The sequence below is a fragment of the Mustela erminea genome, chromosome 3, assembly GCF_009829155.1.
Source record: "Mustela erminea isolate mMusErm1 chromosome 3, mMusErm1.Pri, whole genome shotgun sequence".
Taxonomy (NCBI): domain Eukaryota; kingdom Metazoa; phylum Chordata; class Mammalia; order Carnivora; family Mustelidae; genus Mustela; species Mustela erminea.
Window position 1 is genome coordinate 81,674,687 of NC_045616.1, and position 20,746 is coordinate 81,695,432.

General features: G+C 35.3%; 1 protein-coding gene across 5 annotated transcripts in view; it reads right to left on the reverse strand.

Annotated features, from left to right (window-relative positions):
* RBM27 (RNA binding motif protein 27) overlaps positions 1-20,746 on the reverse strand; it is an 87,889-nt gene that overhangs the window by 49,072 nt on the left and 18,071 nt on the right. For 3 of the 5 annotated variants that reach the window (XM_032336286.1, XM_032336285.1, XM_032336283.1), the window contains exons 4-8: positions 13,234-13,325; positions 12,373-12,566; positions 11,385-11,648; positions 8,734-9,027; positions 7,150-7,284 (exon numbers count right to left, since the gene is read on the reverse strand). In XM_032336286.1, coding sequence (XP_032192177.1) covers positions 7,150-7,284; positions 8,734-9,027; positions 11,385-11,648; positions 12,373-12,566; positions 13,234-13,325 — 979 coding nt within the window. The remainder of the gene's footprint in view (positions 1-7,149; positions 7,285-8,733; positions 9,028-11,384; positions 11,649-12,372; positions 12,567-13,233; positions 13,326-20,746) is intronic. The other 2 variants (XM_032336287.1, XM_032336284.1) reach the window with 1 other exon arrangement.

The following is a 20,746-nucleotide window of genomic DNA, read 5'->3' on the forward strand; positions in this document are numbered from 1 at the left end:
ATCTGCAGGAGCCAACATGGTCAAAGATGAAACAATGTGAGCACCAAAAAGGATGCAATGGGGTGAAACATATTAAACATGTTAAAAATCCATGAGTTTGAAAAAAAAAAAATCCATGAGTTTGGGCTCCTGGGTAGCTAGTTAGTTGGTTAAGCGACTGCCTTTGGCTCAGGTCATGATCCTTGAGTCCCAGGATGGAGTCCCACATCACTTCCCTGCTTAGCGGGGAGTATGCTTCTCCCTCTGACCGCCCGCTCCCCCATGCTCTCTCTCTCTCTCATTCTCTTTCACAGAAATAAAATCTTTTTTAAAAATTACAATTAAAATTTAAAAAATCCATGAGTTCATAATGATTCCTTTTGGAAGATACTAGAAAAGCAGGTCATTATTCTGAAAACTGACAAATGAAAGGAAACAAGTATTTATCCTGTCTTTCCTATAAAAACTGCATTTCAGGTTAACCAAATGGTTAACACTACTGAGTTTCACTTCGTAGAATGCCAGTCAATTAACGTACAAGAAATTACAGAATTAGAATCACACTTTTTAACCCCTAATGAAACAACATATCTAAGCAGTGGTCATAAATGGCTGCTGAAACCATAAGCAACTTTTAAAGTGGATGAATCAGAACGAAAACACCTGTACACACTGATCAATATTTACAGCAAATGAAAAAACTCCACATTATGTACATCATAAAATACTGAAGTAGGAAGTATATCAATAAAATATTCATGACCAAAAAAAAACAACAACGTAAACCTAAAGTCTCCAAATTTAGCCCCCCATTTCCAGGAAATATAGAGGCCTGAAGAAATGTGTTAAATGACACGAGGGGATGCAATATGCCAAGCACAGAATATGAAAAAATTATTCAGGACAATGATCTGTTTCTTAAATAAATGTCAAGGAAAAACCAAAAAAGAGGTAAGGGAAATTGTTTAAGATTTAAAGACTTAAGAAAGGTATCTTCTAAATGTAATACATAACCTTGTTTGGATGCAGTTTCACATCAATCAGCTATGAAAGGACACCTATCGTACAATTTGGAAATATGAATGCTGACTGGATATTTGACAACAGTAAATATAAATATTTTGGGACTATGAGATAAAGTACTGTGATGGTATATGATTAATCCTTATCTTTGAAAGATACACACTGAAGTTTTTACTGATGAAATATTACATTTGGGGGTGGTTCTAAAATAATCAAGTGAGGGGTGAGTTATAGATGAAGCATGATTAGCCATATTATATCAAGGAGTGTTGAAGCCTCTGAGTACCTAAAGACTCCTGCAGTATTTGTTTTCCTTTGGTGTATATCAGAAATTTTCCAAAATAAGTTTTTCTTAAATCAACTAGGTTACAATATCGGTGAAGACGAGATGGTCACAATTTATATTCATTCAGTTTAGTTCTGATTGGGAAAGAGAATGACTAGATAATTTCAAACTGCATACATCCCAAGTTTATGCTCCTATCTTAAGTCTTTTGTACATCTTACATGCCTGAGAGCAAAATTTTTACATTCTTAATGTTAACTCTAGTCACGTGATGACAGTCTTTCAGCACACTGAAATTTTAGCTACTCCGTAATTTCCTGATTTTGTCATTAAGAGTATTGCCAGGAGAAAAATCTTAAGTTTTAAACTAAAACCCCAATTCGAAAATAAAAAAGCTACACCTTCCAATTACTGGCCATATTTATCATAGAATCCAAGGTACCTGGCACACCATGTAACACTCCTGGGCCTAAATGGTGCCTGGTGCATAGCAGGAACTCAATAAAGAGTCATTTAAAGAAAGAATGAAAACTTATTTATTACAAGTATCCCAATGACAAGTATTTTGGATGAAAGTCTGTATGTTGAAATATGGCAGTAAGATACTGAATATAAGAAAACCAAAGTAAAACATATGGGGAGAGAAACCCCAGACAATATTCAGTGACTCTACCAGATATCGATATACTTTTCTAGACATCAAAATCCATGATTCTGCACTGGGAATTAATTAATTAATTAATTAATTAATTCCACAGAATTAAATGAGGAATCCCAAGCTTAGTAGGAATATAGTGTTTCAGTAATTTTACATAGTTGGTAACAGGAAAATATATTGTCAGAAACACAAAGATAACTGATAGAAATTTATTTGAAGACTAATAACTACCTTTAACCTAAAAATCAATCTGTAGAATACAAGATATTATACTCTATTACTTTTTCACACACTCCTTAGAGTGAGCTTAGCAATCATAAAATATTTCTACTATGTCTTCTTCAAAGAAACTTAAGAAACAGGTTGAATTTAAGGGAATAAAGGAATATACTTGAAAATGGTACTGTGAAAACAAAAAATGTACACAGTGAATTGGTTAATTCAAATTTAGGTAAAATATTTTAAGTACTTCAGAGGAAATACCTGATTTTTTTAAAAAGTTTGTTTTATTTATTTGACAGACAGAGATCACAAGTAGGCAGAGAGGCAGGCAGAGAGAGAGGGGGAAGCAGGCTCCCCTGTGAGCAGAGAGCCCGATGTAGGGTTTGATCCCAGGACCCCGGGACCATGACCCGAGCAAAAGGCAGAGGCTTTAACCCACTGAGCCACCCAGGCACTCCATAATAGCTGATTTTAATAGGGGTTGTGATATTGCTCTCTTTCTATAAAATTTCAATTACATCTATTATTTAAGTCCTTTCAGAATATCTGTGACATTTTTAATTCAAGAAACAACAAAATTTCAGAGTTTTTTCTAAACTATATCCATTTGACGTCACCTTTTAAATAGCATTACCAGGAGCCACTGATATCCTACCCACTTACATGGTGGATATAATTTATTATCTTCAGTTAATAATCAATGGTCCCATTCCAAAACAAGTAATAATTGCAGCCAAAATTATGGTTTTTAATTTTGACAGAATTAGTTCCTTTGTCACCTGTATTTCTAAGCCACTCTGTTCATCTAGTCATAACAGCAAAATATACTATACTTGGTGTTTTGTTTTTTTTTTTAATAAACACATTTCTTTTCCACTATTGGCTTTTTAGCTTCTTGGAAGAGTCATTTCTTATTCATCTGTATATTCCCAGTACCTAGCCTTGAGCAGATTATTTTTACCTCTAAAACTCCAGATTTCATTTTTCTCTGTATATTCGGGTCTATACTGACATATTTTTCAGAAATACCATCTGATACACTCTATTCCACTTATAACATTTTCTGTGTTATGAATTTTAAAGATAATATTGATAATAAAATATCCATAATTTAAACTTTCCCAACTTATTAAACTTTGAGAGCTAATACATTGTAAACATAGTTTTTTTACTTCATTTGAAGTCAAGTTCTAAATTTTTTAAAAATTACCAATTATACTATTGAGGAAAGTATACCTGAACAACTTGAAAGATTCAATTTATCTGCAAAGAACGAACTTAAAAAAAAAAAAACTTTTTAAAATCAAGTGAAAAGATACAAAAAAATTTATGAATAACAAACTATATTATAGCCCCCCCAAAAAAAGTTCTATTTACACTGAGATCAGAAACTATCCCCTACATTTTCAAATTCCTGTATAAATTTTAGAATAAAAATTTAAGTTTTAAAAAAGGAAGAGAAGGGCTGCTGGGTGGCTCAGTCAGTTAAGCATCTGACTCCATTTCAGTTCAGGTACTGATTTCATGCATCTTGAGATCAAGTCCTATATTGGGTTCCACATTCAGTGGGGAGGCTGCTTGAGATTCTTTACCTCTCCCTTTGCCCCTCCTCCCACTCACATGTGCGTACTCTCTCGCTCTAAAATATATAAATCTTTAAAATAAATAAGGAAAAGAGTAGTTTGCATAGTAGGAAGTTTTAAATTGTCTGATAAAAATAATTCTGTAATTTCAAAACATTCAGTTACCAACCAAATAAGTCTCTTTAAACCGGTGATTCAAACTAAGAGACTATCCTCTAAAGCAGTAATTCACAAATGCTGAAAGGATGTTACTACCTTTTACTGGTCTGAGACAAAAAGAAGGAAAAAATGTAATTAATACTTCATAAAACCAAATATAAAAGGACAGCCTTTTATCTTTTATTTTAATGTAAAAATTTATTTTTTAAATTGAAATGATCTTAGATATTTTCATATACAATTCCCTAATGTGGCAAATAAAAGTTGCTAACTGTACTGCTCCCCAAAATTTTCTTAAAAATGTTTACCAGCATCTAAAACAGAAGTTTGGAACTTATGTTTAAAAGGACTTTACTAATATATCACAAAATATTTTTGCTTCTTAAAAAGAGAAAAATGTTGTTCAAGTAACAAGGAGTTTACCTTTTTTCATCTTGGCTCTCAAGCACGTAGCACAGTGCCTGGCACATAGAAAGCATTCAATAAATATTTGCTCCATTAATAATAATGAAGCTAAGTCACTCAGATGATGACCACTGCCAGATTTTTATTAATTAAAATCAAAATGGAATTTTTAGAGCAAGTCACAATGTTAAATTTAACGATATTTTAAAAAATGGTAATTGTCGGACTTTTAAAAAATTTAAAAACAAAATAGAATTTTTATTGTGAATCACAATGCTAAATTTAACAGTAAGAAAATGTGCCATCTGCAACAAACTCTCAGATAAATAATCCATTTTTTGTACTTACAAGTCTAATGGCATTAAGAAATAATGCTAAGAGATTATTTGGGGAGAATAAATGATACAGGATGGATGAATGTTGAAGTTGAGTAACAGGTATATGGGAATGCATTATACATCCTTTTTTATTTTTTTGTTTAAAGTTTCTCTGATTAAAAAATGAGAAAAGGGGTGCTCAGTTGGTTGGGCGACTGCCTTCAGTTCAGGTCAGGGTCTGGTGTCGCAGGATTGAGTCCCACATTGGGCTCCCTATTTAGCAGGGAGTCTGCTTCTCCCTCAGACCCTCCCCCGTGTCGTGCTCTCTCTCTCTCTCTCTCATTTTGTCTCTTTAAAATAAACAAATAAAACCTTTTTAAAAAAATAAGAGAAGCAGTGAAACAAACACGTTCTGCGAAAAGACACTACAGTAGTTAGAAGACTGAGATACTAAGATGTGGTTCCTGTTCTAAAGCTCAGCTGAACATAAAATTAACACCCATGAAAAGAAATCTAACAGTAGGCCTGTGTACAATTATATGCCATATATGTAATAAATTCTTTTTAGTCCTGTAGGAGTTTACAACAGAGCAATAATGTTCCCCATGTACTTAGAAGATTTAGGCCTTGAAAGAAGAGAGAGAGCAAATTATTAGAATGAAGACAGAAAAATAAAGTTGAGCCACAACAAGGGGGCAAAGACAAGGTATAATTGGCGTAACTAGAGAAGCTACATGTGGGAGTTGAGTGAAAAAAGAGATTACCAAAAAGGGCAGGGTAGATAATAGAAAGAGAAACTATAGGGAGGGGCTCAACAATCATCTGGGAGAGGTACCTAGGTATCTCAGTGGCTGAGCCTCAGACTCTTAATCTCAGCACGGAGCCTACTTATAAAAAACATATATATGCAATTCAGGGGGAAATTGTGGTCACAGCAGAGTTCTCATGAGGTACCGTTCTGATTTGTTTTCTCAGGAAAATTAGCATTGCAGCATTATATGATGTGACTGATGGGGACTGAAACATAATGGAGTCAACAAGATCATAGCAATAACCCAAATGTCAGGTGATTCAAGTGTTGATGAGGGCAGAAGTCACAGTAGAAACAGAATGGGGTATTTCAAAGAAAAAGAGAAAGGATTTCTTAATTAACCAATATAAATAAAGCAAAGCAATTAGTCAATCATGTCAAGGTTTCAATTCTAGGTGATTAATGGGTGTTATTTCAATTTATAAAGACACACAAGAATAATGGAGGTAGACAAAGAGAAGATAATTGTTTGATTTCAGCAAAGTTGCATTTTAAGGAGACAATAGTAACCATAGTATTATAAAAACTAACCTTTATATTTAGCTTGCTAGAAGCTAGGTTCTATTCTAGATAGATGTATTAAAGCAATTATTCCTCAAACACGCTTTTTAGGTGAGTAATGTTATTATTATTCCTATTTTACAGAAGAGAAAACTGACATTCTATGAAGTTAAGTAACTTGTCTAGGATGACAATGAAAGTAAGTAATGGAACAGGATTTAAACCTGGGCTTCATGATATTGCTGAACTGCCTTACCATGACATCATAAAGATGAAGAAATGTTTATGATAATACACTGCACAAACGATGAATTTATTCATAGAACTACATAGCTCTGTTTAAAAAAAAATTTTTAAAAATCTCACAGTACCTGAGTGACTCAGTCAGTCAAATGTCTACCTTCGACTCAGGTCATGATCCCAGAGTCCTGGAATCAAGTCCCACATAAGGCTCCCTGCTCAACATGGAGTCTACTTCTCCCTCAGACCCTTCTTCTTCTCATGTTCTCTCTCTCACTCTTTTCTCAAATAAATGAATAAAATCTTAAAAAAAAAAAAATCTCAAAATCTAACACTTTTAACAACCAATCACCTTGTTGTTATGTTTTTAGAGAAAGGAATATTTCAAAACGCTTTAAATAAACTAAAAATAATGACAAAAATACCTAAGAAATCAGAAAACCAAGATTTAAGAACAAATTATTATAGTTAAAAAGAAATGTTATAAATAGCATAGCCACTAAATATTACAGTTTAAGTGATGCTCTCAACTGTCACTCCAGCATACAAGTTAAGAAATTATTCAGCATATTTTATCCAACCTTTTGTATACCCTTAGAAGATAAGCCTTATGTTTTGGAAATTCAATCACAGTTCAATTTTTTAACACAAGCTCCAAAATAAATATCATTTAGAAGAGATTAAAGCTTCAAAATACATGTACTTCAGAAGATACTAAATGTTGCTGCTTCCTCTACAGCAGAAGGCCTTACTCTTTCCTTCTACTGGCACACAAGTTAAAATACAGCCATATAGCATAATCACAAAGTAAACTGCCTTATGAATATGAATATAAATATAAATATAATTTTTATACGGCATAGTCCATAGTCCATAAGAAGAAAAGTTGTATTTTTTTAAAGCATGACATTGAAACTTAGCTTTTTTATACTCCAGCAATTTTAAGAAAAGCAATGTTTACTTACGTTCTGATACTGTATAAAGGAGGTTCTGGGGTAAAGGAGGAGGTAGTCTTGCTCCCACTGGTGCAAGATTGGGCACTGCACTTGTCCCAGGCTGGTCACGGTTGTTTATCAAGCTTGACTGTGTTATGGGTGGTCCTAAGAATTTAAAAAAAAAAAAAAAAAAAAGAAGAAGAAGAAAAAGGTAGAGCATGAAAGTTTTCCTAACTAATAAAAAATACCTACTATACTAAAACTAATTAGGAATAGTCATAATTGAAGTACCTACTTTGGCACAGAACAGAATTAAGGAATTTGATATAGGCAGGCTTCAGCACAGTAAATTGCATAATTAAGAGGACATTTTAGTTCTAGAACACACAAAATAATTCTAGGGTGAAAAAAAAGCAGGATGGTTACCTCTGGGGAGCAGGGATGAAAAATGACTGACAAGGAACTCGAACAATCTTTCTGGCATAATGGTAAGCTCCTTTTTTTTTTAAAAAAAAAAAAAAAAAGATTTACTGATTTATTTGAAAGAAAAAGAAAACTTCAGTGGGGAATGGAGAATCCTCAAAGAGACTCCCCGGTGAGCAAGGAGCCTAATGCAGAGCTCCATCCCAGCACCCTGAGATCATGACCTGACCCAAAATCGAGAGTCAGACGCTTAAGACTGTGCCACCCAGACACTCCTAGAATAACAGTAGAGCTCTATAGAACTCTTAAGTTCTATACAGCAGGAACATGTTTAAATGTACTGATGTCTGCAACATACTAGGAAATGAATAAAAAATAATAATGGGAGAGATAAAAAGATAATGTGATAATAGAAATAGAGTAAAATATTAATCATAGAACCTAGATGGTGAGTATATGGGTGTTCAATGTAAGTTATTTCAACTTTTCAGTTAGTTTGCAATTTTTCATAGCAAAATGTTGGGGGAAAATGACACTCGGATTTCATTTTTAAACAGAAATATTCCCATTCTTCACATCTTTTTATAAGTTCTTCTAGAAATTAAAATAATTTTTATAGTCTTTTATCTGAGAAATTTTCAAATATACACAGAAGTAGAATAATAGTATGTATACCATACATACCATCATAAGATCTATTTATCTGAACACACGAGAGAGAGGGAGAGGAGGTGCATGAGTGGGGGGATGGGCAAAGAGAATTCAAGCAGATTCCCTGCTGAGTGTGGAGCCCACTGCAGGGCTCTATTTCATGACCCTGAGATCATGATATGAGCCAAAATCAAGAGTCAGAGGTTTAACCAAAGTGAACCGCCCAGACACCCCCAAAGAGATATTCTTTAAAGACTGGGAAATTTCATGTTCTTTCTGACATCTTCAAAACAACTGGATTTCTTAAGATGTCGTCAACCAGCAAGATTCTGTCACCCAAGATTTTTTCAAGGTACTATAAATAATACAATAAAACAATGGATAGAATAAAGAATAACATTTTAATTACAGGAATATATTCGAAATTCTATTATTAATTTATCTTTCAAAAACTTTAAACCCAGTGTCAAGTTAGTGAAGAGGTTCTTCTAAATACAATTCTTTGTTAAAGGACAAAATATTTAATGAACATGTACTTACTTGGTATGGGAAGCACAACAGAAGGCGGAGGCTGGCCATGTCCCTGGGGGACAGGAAGTCTCATACTGTGGCCAGGACCTGGACCTGGGCCTGGGCCTGGGCCAGGGCCTGGGCCTGGACCTGGGCCTGGGCCTGGCATGGGAGGCATTAACATTCCAGGAGGTGGTGGAGGAGGAAGCCCAGGAGGAGGTGGAGGGAAAGGAATCATGCTTGGCAGAGCAACTTCATCAACAACGAGGGGATCATTTCCATGATCAAACTGACAAAGGTCACCAAGTACACAAAATCCTCTTTCTGAAAGAATATAAGAAGAATCTTATTATGATCTTAGAGCTCAGAAAACAAATAAAACAAGACCCTGAAAAGCCTACCAATCTGATTTACAAAGTAATTTTTCTCCAAGGACTTTAGAAGCCTTCTTAGTGTTAGTGTTAATCATCACATATCCCTGAGGTAAGGCCAGATGGATGTACTCTACCTTCCATGAGACCATGCTTTGTTGAGGTAGCAAGTAACAGGGTCCAAAACAGATTACTAGCCACTACAAACCTATCTGCCATTATGTATTCATAATAAAAATTCAGATTCTGGGGCGCCTGGGTGGCTCAGGATTAAGCCTCTGCCTTCCACTCAGGTCATGATCTCAGGGTCCTGGGATCAAGCCCTGCATCAGGCTCTCTGCTTGGCAGGGAGCCTGCTTCCGCCTCTCTCTGCCTGCCTCTCTGCCTACTTGTGATCACTCTCTGTCAAATTTTTAAAAAACAAAAAACTTAAATAAATAAATAAATAAATAAATAAATAAATAAATAAATATTCAGATTCAAGGTGCCTGGCTGGTTCAGTTGGTAGAACATATGACTCCTGATCTTGGGGTCATGAGTTCAAGCCCTGAACTAGTTGTAGAGATTACTTAAAGGAAATAAAGGAAATTTTTTTAAAAATTCAGATTCATTTTAGCAAAGGCAGGATATGTGTGTAAGGGATTTAACTGGACAATCTAATTTCAATTACCTATTTTCATGGTATTATTCTAAATTCTACACTCTTGCTGTATGTGTAATTTGAAATGTTAGTTTAAAATATTTAAGTTAGGGGTCAGCTGGGTGGCTCTATGGTTTAAGCATCTGACCTTTTTTTTTAGGATTTATTTATTTATTTGAGAGAGAGAGAGCACGACCAGGTGAAAGGGGAAAAGGGAGGACAGGGAGAGAGAATCCTAAGCAGACTCTAAACGGAGCATGAAGCCTGAGCAGGGTTAGATCCCACAACCCTGCGACCAGGACCTGAGTCGAAACCAAGGGTCGGGCACTTAACCGACGGCACCACTCAGGCACCCCAAGCATCCGACCCTTGATTTCGGCTCCAGTCATGATCTCAGGGTTATGAGATTGAGCCCCAAGTTAGCTCCACACCCATCTCCTTCTGCCCCTTCCCCCTTAAAAAAAATAAATAAATAAAATAAAATATTCAAATGAGAAGGGGCACCTGGCTGGCTCAGTTGGTACAATGGGCAACACCAACTCTCAAGTTTTTAAGTTTAAACCCCACACTGGGTACAGAGTTTACTTAAAAATAAAATTTAAACAAAAAACATTCAAGTGGGAATTATTTACTAGGTTATTCACGGAAGCACTGTTTATAACAACAAAATATTAGAAATACCACAAAAGCACACTAATAATGAATTAAGTTAAACATATTTTCCTACATTCACAAAATTAAGAAACCTAAAAACGATATAAAGGAAGCCCTAATGAGGATAACTGCCATAAAATACCACTAAGTGAAAAAAACGTGCAGAAGAGTGTGAAGAGTATACTAGGGTTTATGTAGAAGAGAAAACAGGGGAGACTACATGTATCTGTTTACGTACATATATACAAGACTATGTTTGGAAAGCTACCCAAGAAATCAGTAACATTAAATTGGCCTTGGGAATGAGAACTCAGTAGCTAGGAGACCAGGGTGAGAATGAGATAATGCCTGAGTTATGATTTGATTGTATTTCCTACTTAAACTAAATAAAATGTAAAAATAGATATTCTGTATTTACAGAAAAAAATGTTACAATGTCTGCAATTTACTTCATATGATATGGTCTGGGAGAACAAGGAGAGAAGTACAGATGAAAACGAAAATGCTCATGATCTCCTAACTATTGATGTGAGATCATGGATACATTAGGGTTAATTACATTATTTTGTCAACTTTTACTAATATTTAAATATTTCCATAATAAAAAATTAAAACACACATAAACAAATAGACTCCCAGCACCAAAACCTACCAAAAAAAATTACAATTCCTAATGTCTACCAATTTTTGTGGTGTACTTACAGTGTTTAAAGTAATAAGAACAATAAGAAACAAACGAATGGGTCAAATTTGAACATTCTCTTAACCAGAGCCAAACTATTAAATCAAGAAAGTAAATAAGCATATGCTAAAGGAGGTTTTCTTTCTCACTCAACCTTTTTAACAAAATCTGGACTATAATGAAAAGGTATACAATACTAACGTTTGCTTTACTAGTACTTTTGGATGTAAGAGGAAAGAGACTTTTTGCCATGATAAGTTCTGCATACACTAGCAATATTAGCAACATTTGCTTTACTAGTACTTCTGGGTACAATATAAAAGAGAATTTTTACCATCATAATCTCTGCATCGCCTCTTTGGTGGTGGGTTTCGACCAAAAGAATTGGAAGAGCTATGATTGTTATAGTAATTAGACCAACTCTCCGTTGTGTTTTCAGAGTGGTGTGCAGGTGCGATCACAGTAACAGTGCTGGGAATAGACTGTGCCCCAGAGGAATACTGCTCAGAAGAGCTCGGAGGTGGTGCAGACACAGGCACATAGGAACTCTCCAAGTCATTCCTTTCACTCTTAAACTTTGATCTTTCCCTGTGCTCTGCTTCGGAGACAAAATAAAAACAAGAAACAATATTAGGCACTTATGTTCTTAACGATGTTTGTTTTCTCACAGAACAGGGAACAGAATATTGCAATAAACTCACTAAGTTGTCCATATTTCAAAGTGTTTTCATTATTAATATATCCTAAAAGAAGGAACATCAACAACATGACATATCTTGACCAGTAACTTGTGTAAAATCATCTTTTATAACAACGACATCAATACATAATGGAAAAAAACTCATATTTAATAAGGAAGGTATCTAAGAACTAACTTCCAAACGGATATCCCGAGAGATCAGTGGTTGGGATCTCAGTTATCTACTTATCTGTTTCCTTTTTAATTTTATAAACTCCAGACCACCTTAAAGCAAAACAATTATTTTTAGTGAGGGGGTGAGGGACGGAACAGGTACTTTTCCTCCAGTGATAGCTTTGTTGATTAAAAGACATTAGTTTCAATTACACAAAATGACTTTAAGTCCAGGCATGTACTATGATATCCTTACAAAGAGCATTTCAGTCCAACTCCTTTGACTCCATCCTGACAACAGAGCCCTGTCTTTATAACAAAATTAGCATTAGGTTTTTGAGACAATTCTAGATTTTACATTGCTCAAACATGTAAAGGTACACGTGCTTTTAAGGGGCGATCTGGTATCCTCAAGACAGAGCAAGATAAGGAATACAGAGATTTTTAGGAGGAAGCCTCATCTACTCACCAACATTCCTATTTGGATCTCGGTCTTTGCTGCGCCCTCTACTTCGGCTTCGACTTCGACTCAGGCCCCGGCTCTTACTCCGACTCTTACTCCTGGCTCTTCTCCAGTCGTATTTCTCACGGTACAGTTCATTCCGCTCATAGTACCGGTCATAGTCTCTCCACTTGCCATCTTCTCTTTTTTTCTCACGTGTCCTGTAATACACAGATATAAACGCCATATGTATACTATAGAAACCAAGTACGCCAACAAATCAGGAGTACGAAATACCCTCGATTCATCAAATGTCATAGTGTTTGAGCTTTTTCAGAAAGCTGTAAAACCACAACATAATTCCTCTGACCCATTATATAAAAAGAAAAAACATTCCCTCAATTACACTGGGTGGGGAGAAATGACAAAAAGAGGTGAAACCAAAGTATGGGCAGGGGTAGGGGAAAAGCAGAAATTTAAAACGAGAAAAGAAGAAAGGCAGAACCAAAGTTTTCCTAAACAAAAGACTAATTTTTTTAATCACAGGCTGATGAATCAACATATAAACTGAACTATTTGTAGTATAATATACTATGGATTATCTTAATAGTGAGCACCCCTAACCAAATGGAACATTTCATTAATATCCTCTAAGGAGACTACTCCCACCCCTGTGCTCTTGGGGAAAGCACATAATGATGACTGTTTATAAAAGGAAGAGAAAGTATGACAAAGACAAAAAACACAGAATGGAGGGAAGATAACCACCTCCTTCTTTAATCAGTTGAGAGAGAGGCATCAGTATATACATTAAAAACCCCATTAATGCCCTTGCAGTAACTAAAATGCAAGTTATCAGTGTCTCCCTAATTAAATATAAACACACACCTTCGCTCACTAGATTCTGAACGAGTCTTCTGGGGACTAGGATACTTCTTTTTTCTACCATCTCGTTCTTCCTCTGCTGGCTCCTGAAATACCTATATGAAAGCATTCAATAGGAAAAAGATTAGTCCTTCTATTATTTATGAAACACATCTATCTGATAATTTTTCTAGTACAAGAGAGGGCCAAATACAATGAAATACTGCAAATTATATACAAAAAAGTTAGGCAACAGAGAGGAGTAAAAAAAGATGCTGAAATTACTTTAAAAGTAATACACTTATTTTTAAATGTTAATTTCTTTTTTTAAGATTTATTTATTTGAGAGAGAAAGAACACACAAGCAGGAGGTGCAGAAGGAGAGAAATCTCAAGCAGACTCCAGAGCTCAGCATGGAGCCTAAAACAGGGCTCTATCTCATTACCCTGAGGTAACAACTGAGACAAAACCAAGAGTTGGACTCTCAACCAACTGTGCCACCCACACACCCTAAATATTAATATAAGAATAGCAGTAAGAAGGAAAACAGCAATTCATCCCTTATAATGAAACCACAGAAAGAGGAAGTCTCTAAGTATCATACAGTAAAATGATTTGTTTCCCTAATTGTAAAATATATTCATAATTTCAGAACTGTAGATTTATTTCACAGGAAAGGTTTCAAGAATTAATGGTAAAGTTAGTAAGTGCCATAAAATTACACATTTCACAAGATTTACAGAAAAATGGTATTGGAATTCATGGAAATACTATCTTCTTTTAAAGCTTAACAGTTAAGACTGACCAGAAATCATCTGTGATTTTATTGTTTTGAAAAAGTTAATCTCAAAACAAATAAATAGCCTCTACTAGAGAAAGGTGAAATAAAGTCATTTACAAGAGCTAAACAAATGTCCATCTAATGGAGAAGCTTACTTAACAAATAGGAGTCAGTGAATGGGACAGATGATGATAATTTAGTAAATCTCAGGCAACCTAAAATGATAGCTACAATATGGCAAACATATGGCACTGGCTAAAACATGAATCATTTGCTTAGATTATATTTAAAAATCATTCTTTCTACCTATTTACGGGAAATAAAGAGTATATATTACTCCCCTGGGATGCAATCTACAAATACAGACAGTTAAAACTGCATAGCACAAAAGACTAAGTTCCTTCAACAAGATAAAATTTAAGGGAAAAAAGGAGGTGAGGAAAAGAAGACAGAGAGAAAGATATAAGTAGGTTTAAAGGGGGATTTAAAGATTAAGAGAAACTTAAAAGACATCAACTTGGAAATCTTTTTCCTTTTCTATATTTTGCAAGGATTTTTTTGATGGATGTGTATTAACTTCTAATGGAGAAAAAATATTCTTAAAAAGTTAAAGGATCATGGGGCGCCTGGGTGGCTCAGTGGGTTAAAGCCTCTGCCTTCAGCTCAGGTCATGATCCCAGGGTCCTGGGATCAAGCCCTGCATCGGGCTCTCTGCTCAGCGAGGAGCCTGCTTCCTCCTCTCTCTCTGCCTGCTTCTCTGTGATCTCCGTCTGACAAAAAAATAAATAAAATCTTAAAAAAAAAAAGTTAAAGGATCAAGAAGCTGGGGTGACTCTGTCGGTTGAGTGTCCAACTCTTGACTTCAGTTCAGGTCATGATCTCAGGGTCATGGGATCAAGTCCTGCATTAGGCTCTGTGCTCAGTACAGACTCTGCTTTGTCCCTTTCCCTCTGCTCCTCCTCCTACTCATGCTCTCTTTTTATCTCTGAAATAAATAAATAAAATCTAAAAAAAAAAAAAAAAAGTTAAAGGATTGAAGAGAAATAAAAATATAACATCATCTAAAAACTTGGGCATAAATGCTCACACCAGCATTATTCCTAAAAGCAAAATGTATTAACCGCTTGCCTATCAGCCCAAATATGCATCAACTGATGACCTAACAAAGAATATGTGAGGTAATGGGTATTAAGGAGTGCAAATATTGCATGGAGCACTGGGTGTTATATACAAACAATGAATCATGGAAGACTACATCAAAAACTAATGATGTACTATATGGTGACTAACATAATAAAAAAAATTAGAAGGAAAAAGAAAAGAAAATGTGATATATCCATAAAATGGAGTATTATTCAGCCATTAAAAAAAAGAATATGTGATACAACCAAATGAACTCTGAAAGCATTATGCGAAGTGAAAGAAAGAAGCCAGTCACAAGACTACAAATGGTATCACTCTATTTACATGAAATATCCAGATCAGGCAAATCCATAAAGAAATAAAGATTAGTGGTTGCCTAAGAGAGGGGGAGGGGCCTGGAGGAGAAGGGCTGGAGGGCAAGAGATTAATGGGTACACTATTTCTTTTTTGGATGATGAAAATGATTATAATGGGTATCGATGGCTGTACAACTCTGAATACAATAAAAACCATCACATTTGTACATTGTAAATAGGAGAATGGTATAGTAGGGGAGTTGTATTTCAATAATGCTATTAAGAAGTCAAAGGCCCTGCAAAATATGGATGAACCTCACATAATAAGCTAATGGGGGGTATGTGACCAGCTCAGTTGGTGAAACATGCTACTCCTGATCTCAAGGTTTTAAGTTCAAGCCCCACGATGGGTGTAGAGATTTTAAAATAAAATCTTTTTTTTTTTTTAATATTTTATTTCTTTATTTGACAGACAGCACAAGCAGGCATTGGCAGGCAGAGGTACAGGGAGAAGCAGACTCCCCGCTGGGCAAGGAGCCTGATACAGGGCTCGATCCCAGGACCCCAGGATCATGACCTGAGCCAAAGGCAGCCACTTAACCAACTGATCCACCCAGGCACCCCAAAAACAAAAACTTAAAAAAAAAAACTAAAGAAAGGCAAAAACTGTTATTCCTTTTACATAAAATGGAAAAAACAGGAGAAACTAGTACATGGTACTAGAGGAAGGAATAGTGGTTACCCTGGAGAGAGGGAAGTGAGAGGGAATAAGGAAAAGGACATTTGAAAAAAAAAAAAAGAAAAAAGAAATTTCAGGGGCTCCTCGGTGGCTCAGTCAGTTAAGCAGTTAGGCATCTAACTCTTAGTTTTGGCTCAGGACATGATCCCAGGTCCTGGTATAGAGCCTGACGCAAGCTCTGCACTTCCCACAGAGTCTGCTTTGTCCCTCTTCTTCCCTTTCTGTTCCTCCTCACTCTTGTGTGCATGTGTGTGTGCACACGCACATGCACACCTTCTCTCTCAAATAAATAAAATCTTTTTAAAAAAAGAAATATCAACCAACCTGGTTATTTAGATCTTGATTAAAACAAATAGGGAAAAATGGACATTTATGAACAATCAGAAATTTAAACCCTAACTAGGTATCTGTTACTATTTTAAGGAATTACTTTTATATAAATTTTTTAAAATATCACTTTTAAAATATTATCTTTTAGAAACATGCATATTAAGTATTTATAGATAAAATGATATCTTTGGGATTTATTTCAAAGTAATTTAAGAGGATTAAAAACTGGCTGAACTATAGTAAAAGATCACTGCTCGTAGATCTGTAAATATTGAAGGTGAATGATGGGTACATGGAGACTTCTTTCATTATTCTGGCTTCTTACAAATACATTTTAAAAGTTGAAAAATAATAATCTGAGGGGCGCCTGGGTGGCTCAGTGGGTTAAGCCGCTGCCTTCGGCTCGGGTCATGATCTCAGGGCCCTGGGATTGAGTCCCGCGTCGGGCGCTCTGCTCAGCAAAGAGCCTGCTTCCTCCTTCTCTCTGTCTGCCTCTCTGCCTACTTGTGATCTCTGTCAAATAAATAAATAAAATCTTTAAAAATAATAATAATAATAATAATAATCTGCATTCTTCTCCATTTTATAAATTTTCTACAACTTCCTGGTGGCTAAGGATATGTTTTTCCACAATTATTTCTAACTTAACCTAAAATAAGTTATTTGGGGGGTGCCTGGGTGGCTCAGTCAGTTAAGTATCTGCCTTCAGCCCAGGTCATGATCCCCGGGTCCTAGAATCAAGTCCCGCATCAAGCTGCTTGCTCAGTGAGGGAGGGCTGCTTCTCCCTCTCCCTCTGCCTGCTGCTCATCCTACTTGTGATCTCTCTCACTATTATCCCTCTGTTAAATAAATAAATAAAATATTTTAAAAATAAAAATAAAAAGTGAGTGTGTGTGTGTGTATATACATATATATGTGTGTGTGTGTATACATACATATATCTGGCATTATAATCCTATATATTCTTGGATTTAAATTCTATATGAAGATTTCAGGGCATCTGGCTGGCTCCATTAGAAAGAATACGCGACTCTTGATCCCAGAGTCATTTAGTTCAAGCCCCATGATGGGTATAGAGATTATTAAAAAATAAATAAACTTACCACTTCATAAACCAAAACCTCTCATCTACTTCAATCTTACTATTCTAAGAATATGAAAAGTAGATTTCTTTATAGAATCATGGTATCACCAGGCACAGTAATTTTTAAAGTTTTTCTCCTATGTTGTCCACCTGACTTAAATCTTTCTACTTCACATCCTCTATTAGAAGTCTAATCATTGCACATATAAGTTTTAATTATTCATTATCTTGATCTATCACAGCTACACAAGTCTAAGAGCCTCCATTCTACTAAACACTTTTTGATATATAAGTATACTAAATAAGGGATGCATGGACGGTTCAGTCAGTTGAGCATCTGACTCTTGATCTCAGCTCAGGTCTTGACCTCCATGCTGGGTGTAGAGCCTACTTTAAAAAAAAAAAAAAAAAAAATGTATACCAAACAGGTATTTGGTTGGGCAGGATTGGCCATGGACTGATGGGTTGTTGGAGTTGAGTGATGAAAGGTAAGAATTCATTATACAACTGTCCCTTATGACGTATGCTGAAAATTCTCTACAATATAATAATATGTTAAAAAATAAAAACGAAATATATTTTCAAACAAAGGAAGGAAAAACTGCTACAGGTTCTCGTATTTCCAGTCAAAAATCCATATCTAAGAAAAACTGCCTTCTAACATTTCAGATGACCAGGCATAGTGCAAATCAGGAATTATAATACTTAAGATCTTTTATCACAATGGATGATTCTTTTGCTTATGCATGAACTTAGGGTAAGGGTTTAATAACAGCCAATTGTAAGAATAGAAAATTCACAAGTCATCTTCCAACTACAGATAAAATACACTGTGCTTCATAAATATGGCACATATATACCAAAGGTTTTTCCTGCACCTGAGTTGTGGCAATGATCCAAATTCTTACATGGTTCCCCGTGTGACCAATAATCTGTTAAAACTACTGATGGTACAACGTTAACTGGGGACCCAGGAATAAAGTTAAAATGGCTAGGTCTTAGGTGGATTTGAACCTCTGTACACTGTTCTGAGCATTAACTCAGCACAGACCAGAAATACAGCCCATTAGCCAATGGTGTGTGGTACTTCAAACCCCTTTCATTCCACACTATCTAACAGAATTACTATAAACTAGTTTATATACTATCATATGAGCTATTATTTATGTCAATGATGACAATTAAGTTGTGTATAAAAATCTTAGGAAACAAGAAAAATGCCAGACAGTATCATTTGGGATATTTACACACAGAAGCTGATAGCCACCTCAAACTTTTCAAAATTAGGATTTACTATAAAGATACAAAAATGAGGGGCGCCTGGGTGGCTCAGTGGGTTAAGCCGTTGCCTTCGGCTCAGGTCATGATCTCAGGGTCCTCAGATCGAGTCCCGCATCGGGCTCTCTGCTCAGCAGGGAGCCTGCTTCCCTCCTCTCTCTCTGCCTACTTGTGATCTCTCTCTGTCAAATAAATAAATAAAATCTTTAAAAAATAAATAAATAAAAATAAATAAATAAAGATACAAAAATGAAATGGCATAACAATGTGATGTTTTTTCAAACTGTCCTTCCAAACTCAAAATAATGCAATTTTTCTCCTATATTCAAACCAGCTATCTTTCAAACAGATACTTCTGGTCCGCTGAATTTCAACAACTATAGAAAAGGACAGATAGCACAAAGATTTTAACTATTTCTTAAAGATTTAACATATACACATAGACCCAAAATTATACATTATCAAGTAATGGTAGATAAGTTTCCTCTTATTTCCATTACTTGAAATAACACACCAGGAGTCTTTCCTATTTTAATAAGATTTTATGAAACAATTACAAGGCATGAGCCAAAACCAAAACTGTGACAGTGGTTTCCACTGATCTTAAATATAGTCATTTAATGACTTCTTTTGTTTTCTTTTAATGATGGATCCATTCAATCAACCTAGCATTTTAAGAGCAGAAATGACAACTAAATGCAATACATGATCCTTAGATTGAATCCTGTACTGGAGGAGAAAAAGAATCTATAAAAAAGGGGAAACTTTTTTGGGGAGGGAAAAAAAAAGGCAACGGGGACACTGATGTGTCAATTGATAAAACTGAAATACAGATATTTTATTAAATTTAATGAAACTAGTAATGATATTATAGCTATCTAAAGGAACATCCTCAGGATGACTGGATGGCTCAGTCGGTTAAGCATCTGACTCTTGATCTCAGCTCAGATCTTGATCTCTACACTAGTGAGTTCAGCCCCACGCTGGGCTCCACACTGGGTGTGGAGCCAACTTAAAAAAAAAGTAATAGAACATCCTTATTCTTATGAAATGCAGAATACTGGAAGATCATGATGTATCTAACTTACTCCTAGATTCAGAACATGATGGTCTGGGGTGTTAACATATAAAGAGAGCAAATGGGGCTAATTTTCAATAGGTGAATACAGAGAGACAGTGCACTGAACTTTTAGGTAGGATTCCTGTCATTTTTATGTAAACTTAAAATCATTCTTAAATAAAAAGCTTATTAGATACTCATAATAAAAATAAAAGTTAATAAATATTTCTGTATAATAACAAATTTTTATGTACCAGGGAGTTGATTAGGATGTGTAAGTATACAAAATCTCAATGAAGTTTTACTCAATAGCACTACTTAGTAGTACTTCACCACTATTTAGTAGTAGATCATAGTAATGATCATTTTCCTAATTTGAAAATGAAGCAAATAAGTAACTTATTTTATTTTTATTTTTTTTTTTTAAAGATTTTATTTATTTATTTGACAGAGAGAAATCACAAGTAGTCGGAGAGGCAGGCAGAGAGAGAGAGAGGGAAGCGGGCTCCCTGCTGAGCAGAGAGCCCGATGCGGGACTCGATCCCAGGACCCTGAGATCATGACCCAAGCCGAAGGCAGCGGCCTAACCCACTGAGCCATCCAGGCGCCCCAGTAACTTATTTTAGAACAACAATTTTAACTCATGCAACCTGATTTTAGAGCCCATATTCTTATACAACACTGTTTTGTCTATATATAAAAAGAATTACGAATGAACTCTATAAAATTTTCCCCTTGGTTCAAACAATTAGATTACCATAAATAATAATGTTTTTGTACTTCAACATTATAAAAACATTTTTTTCTTTTTCTTTCACTCATTAA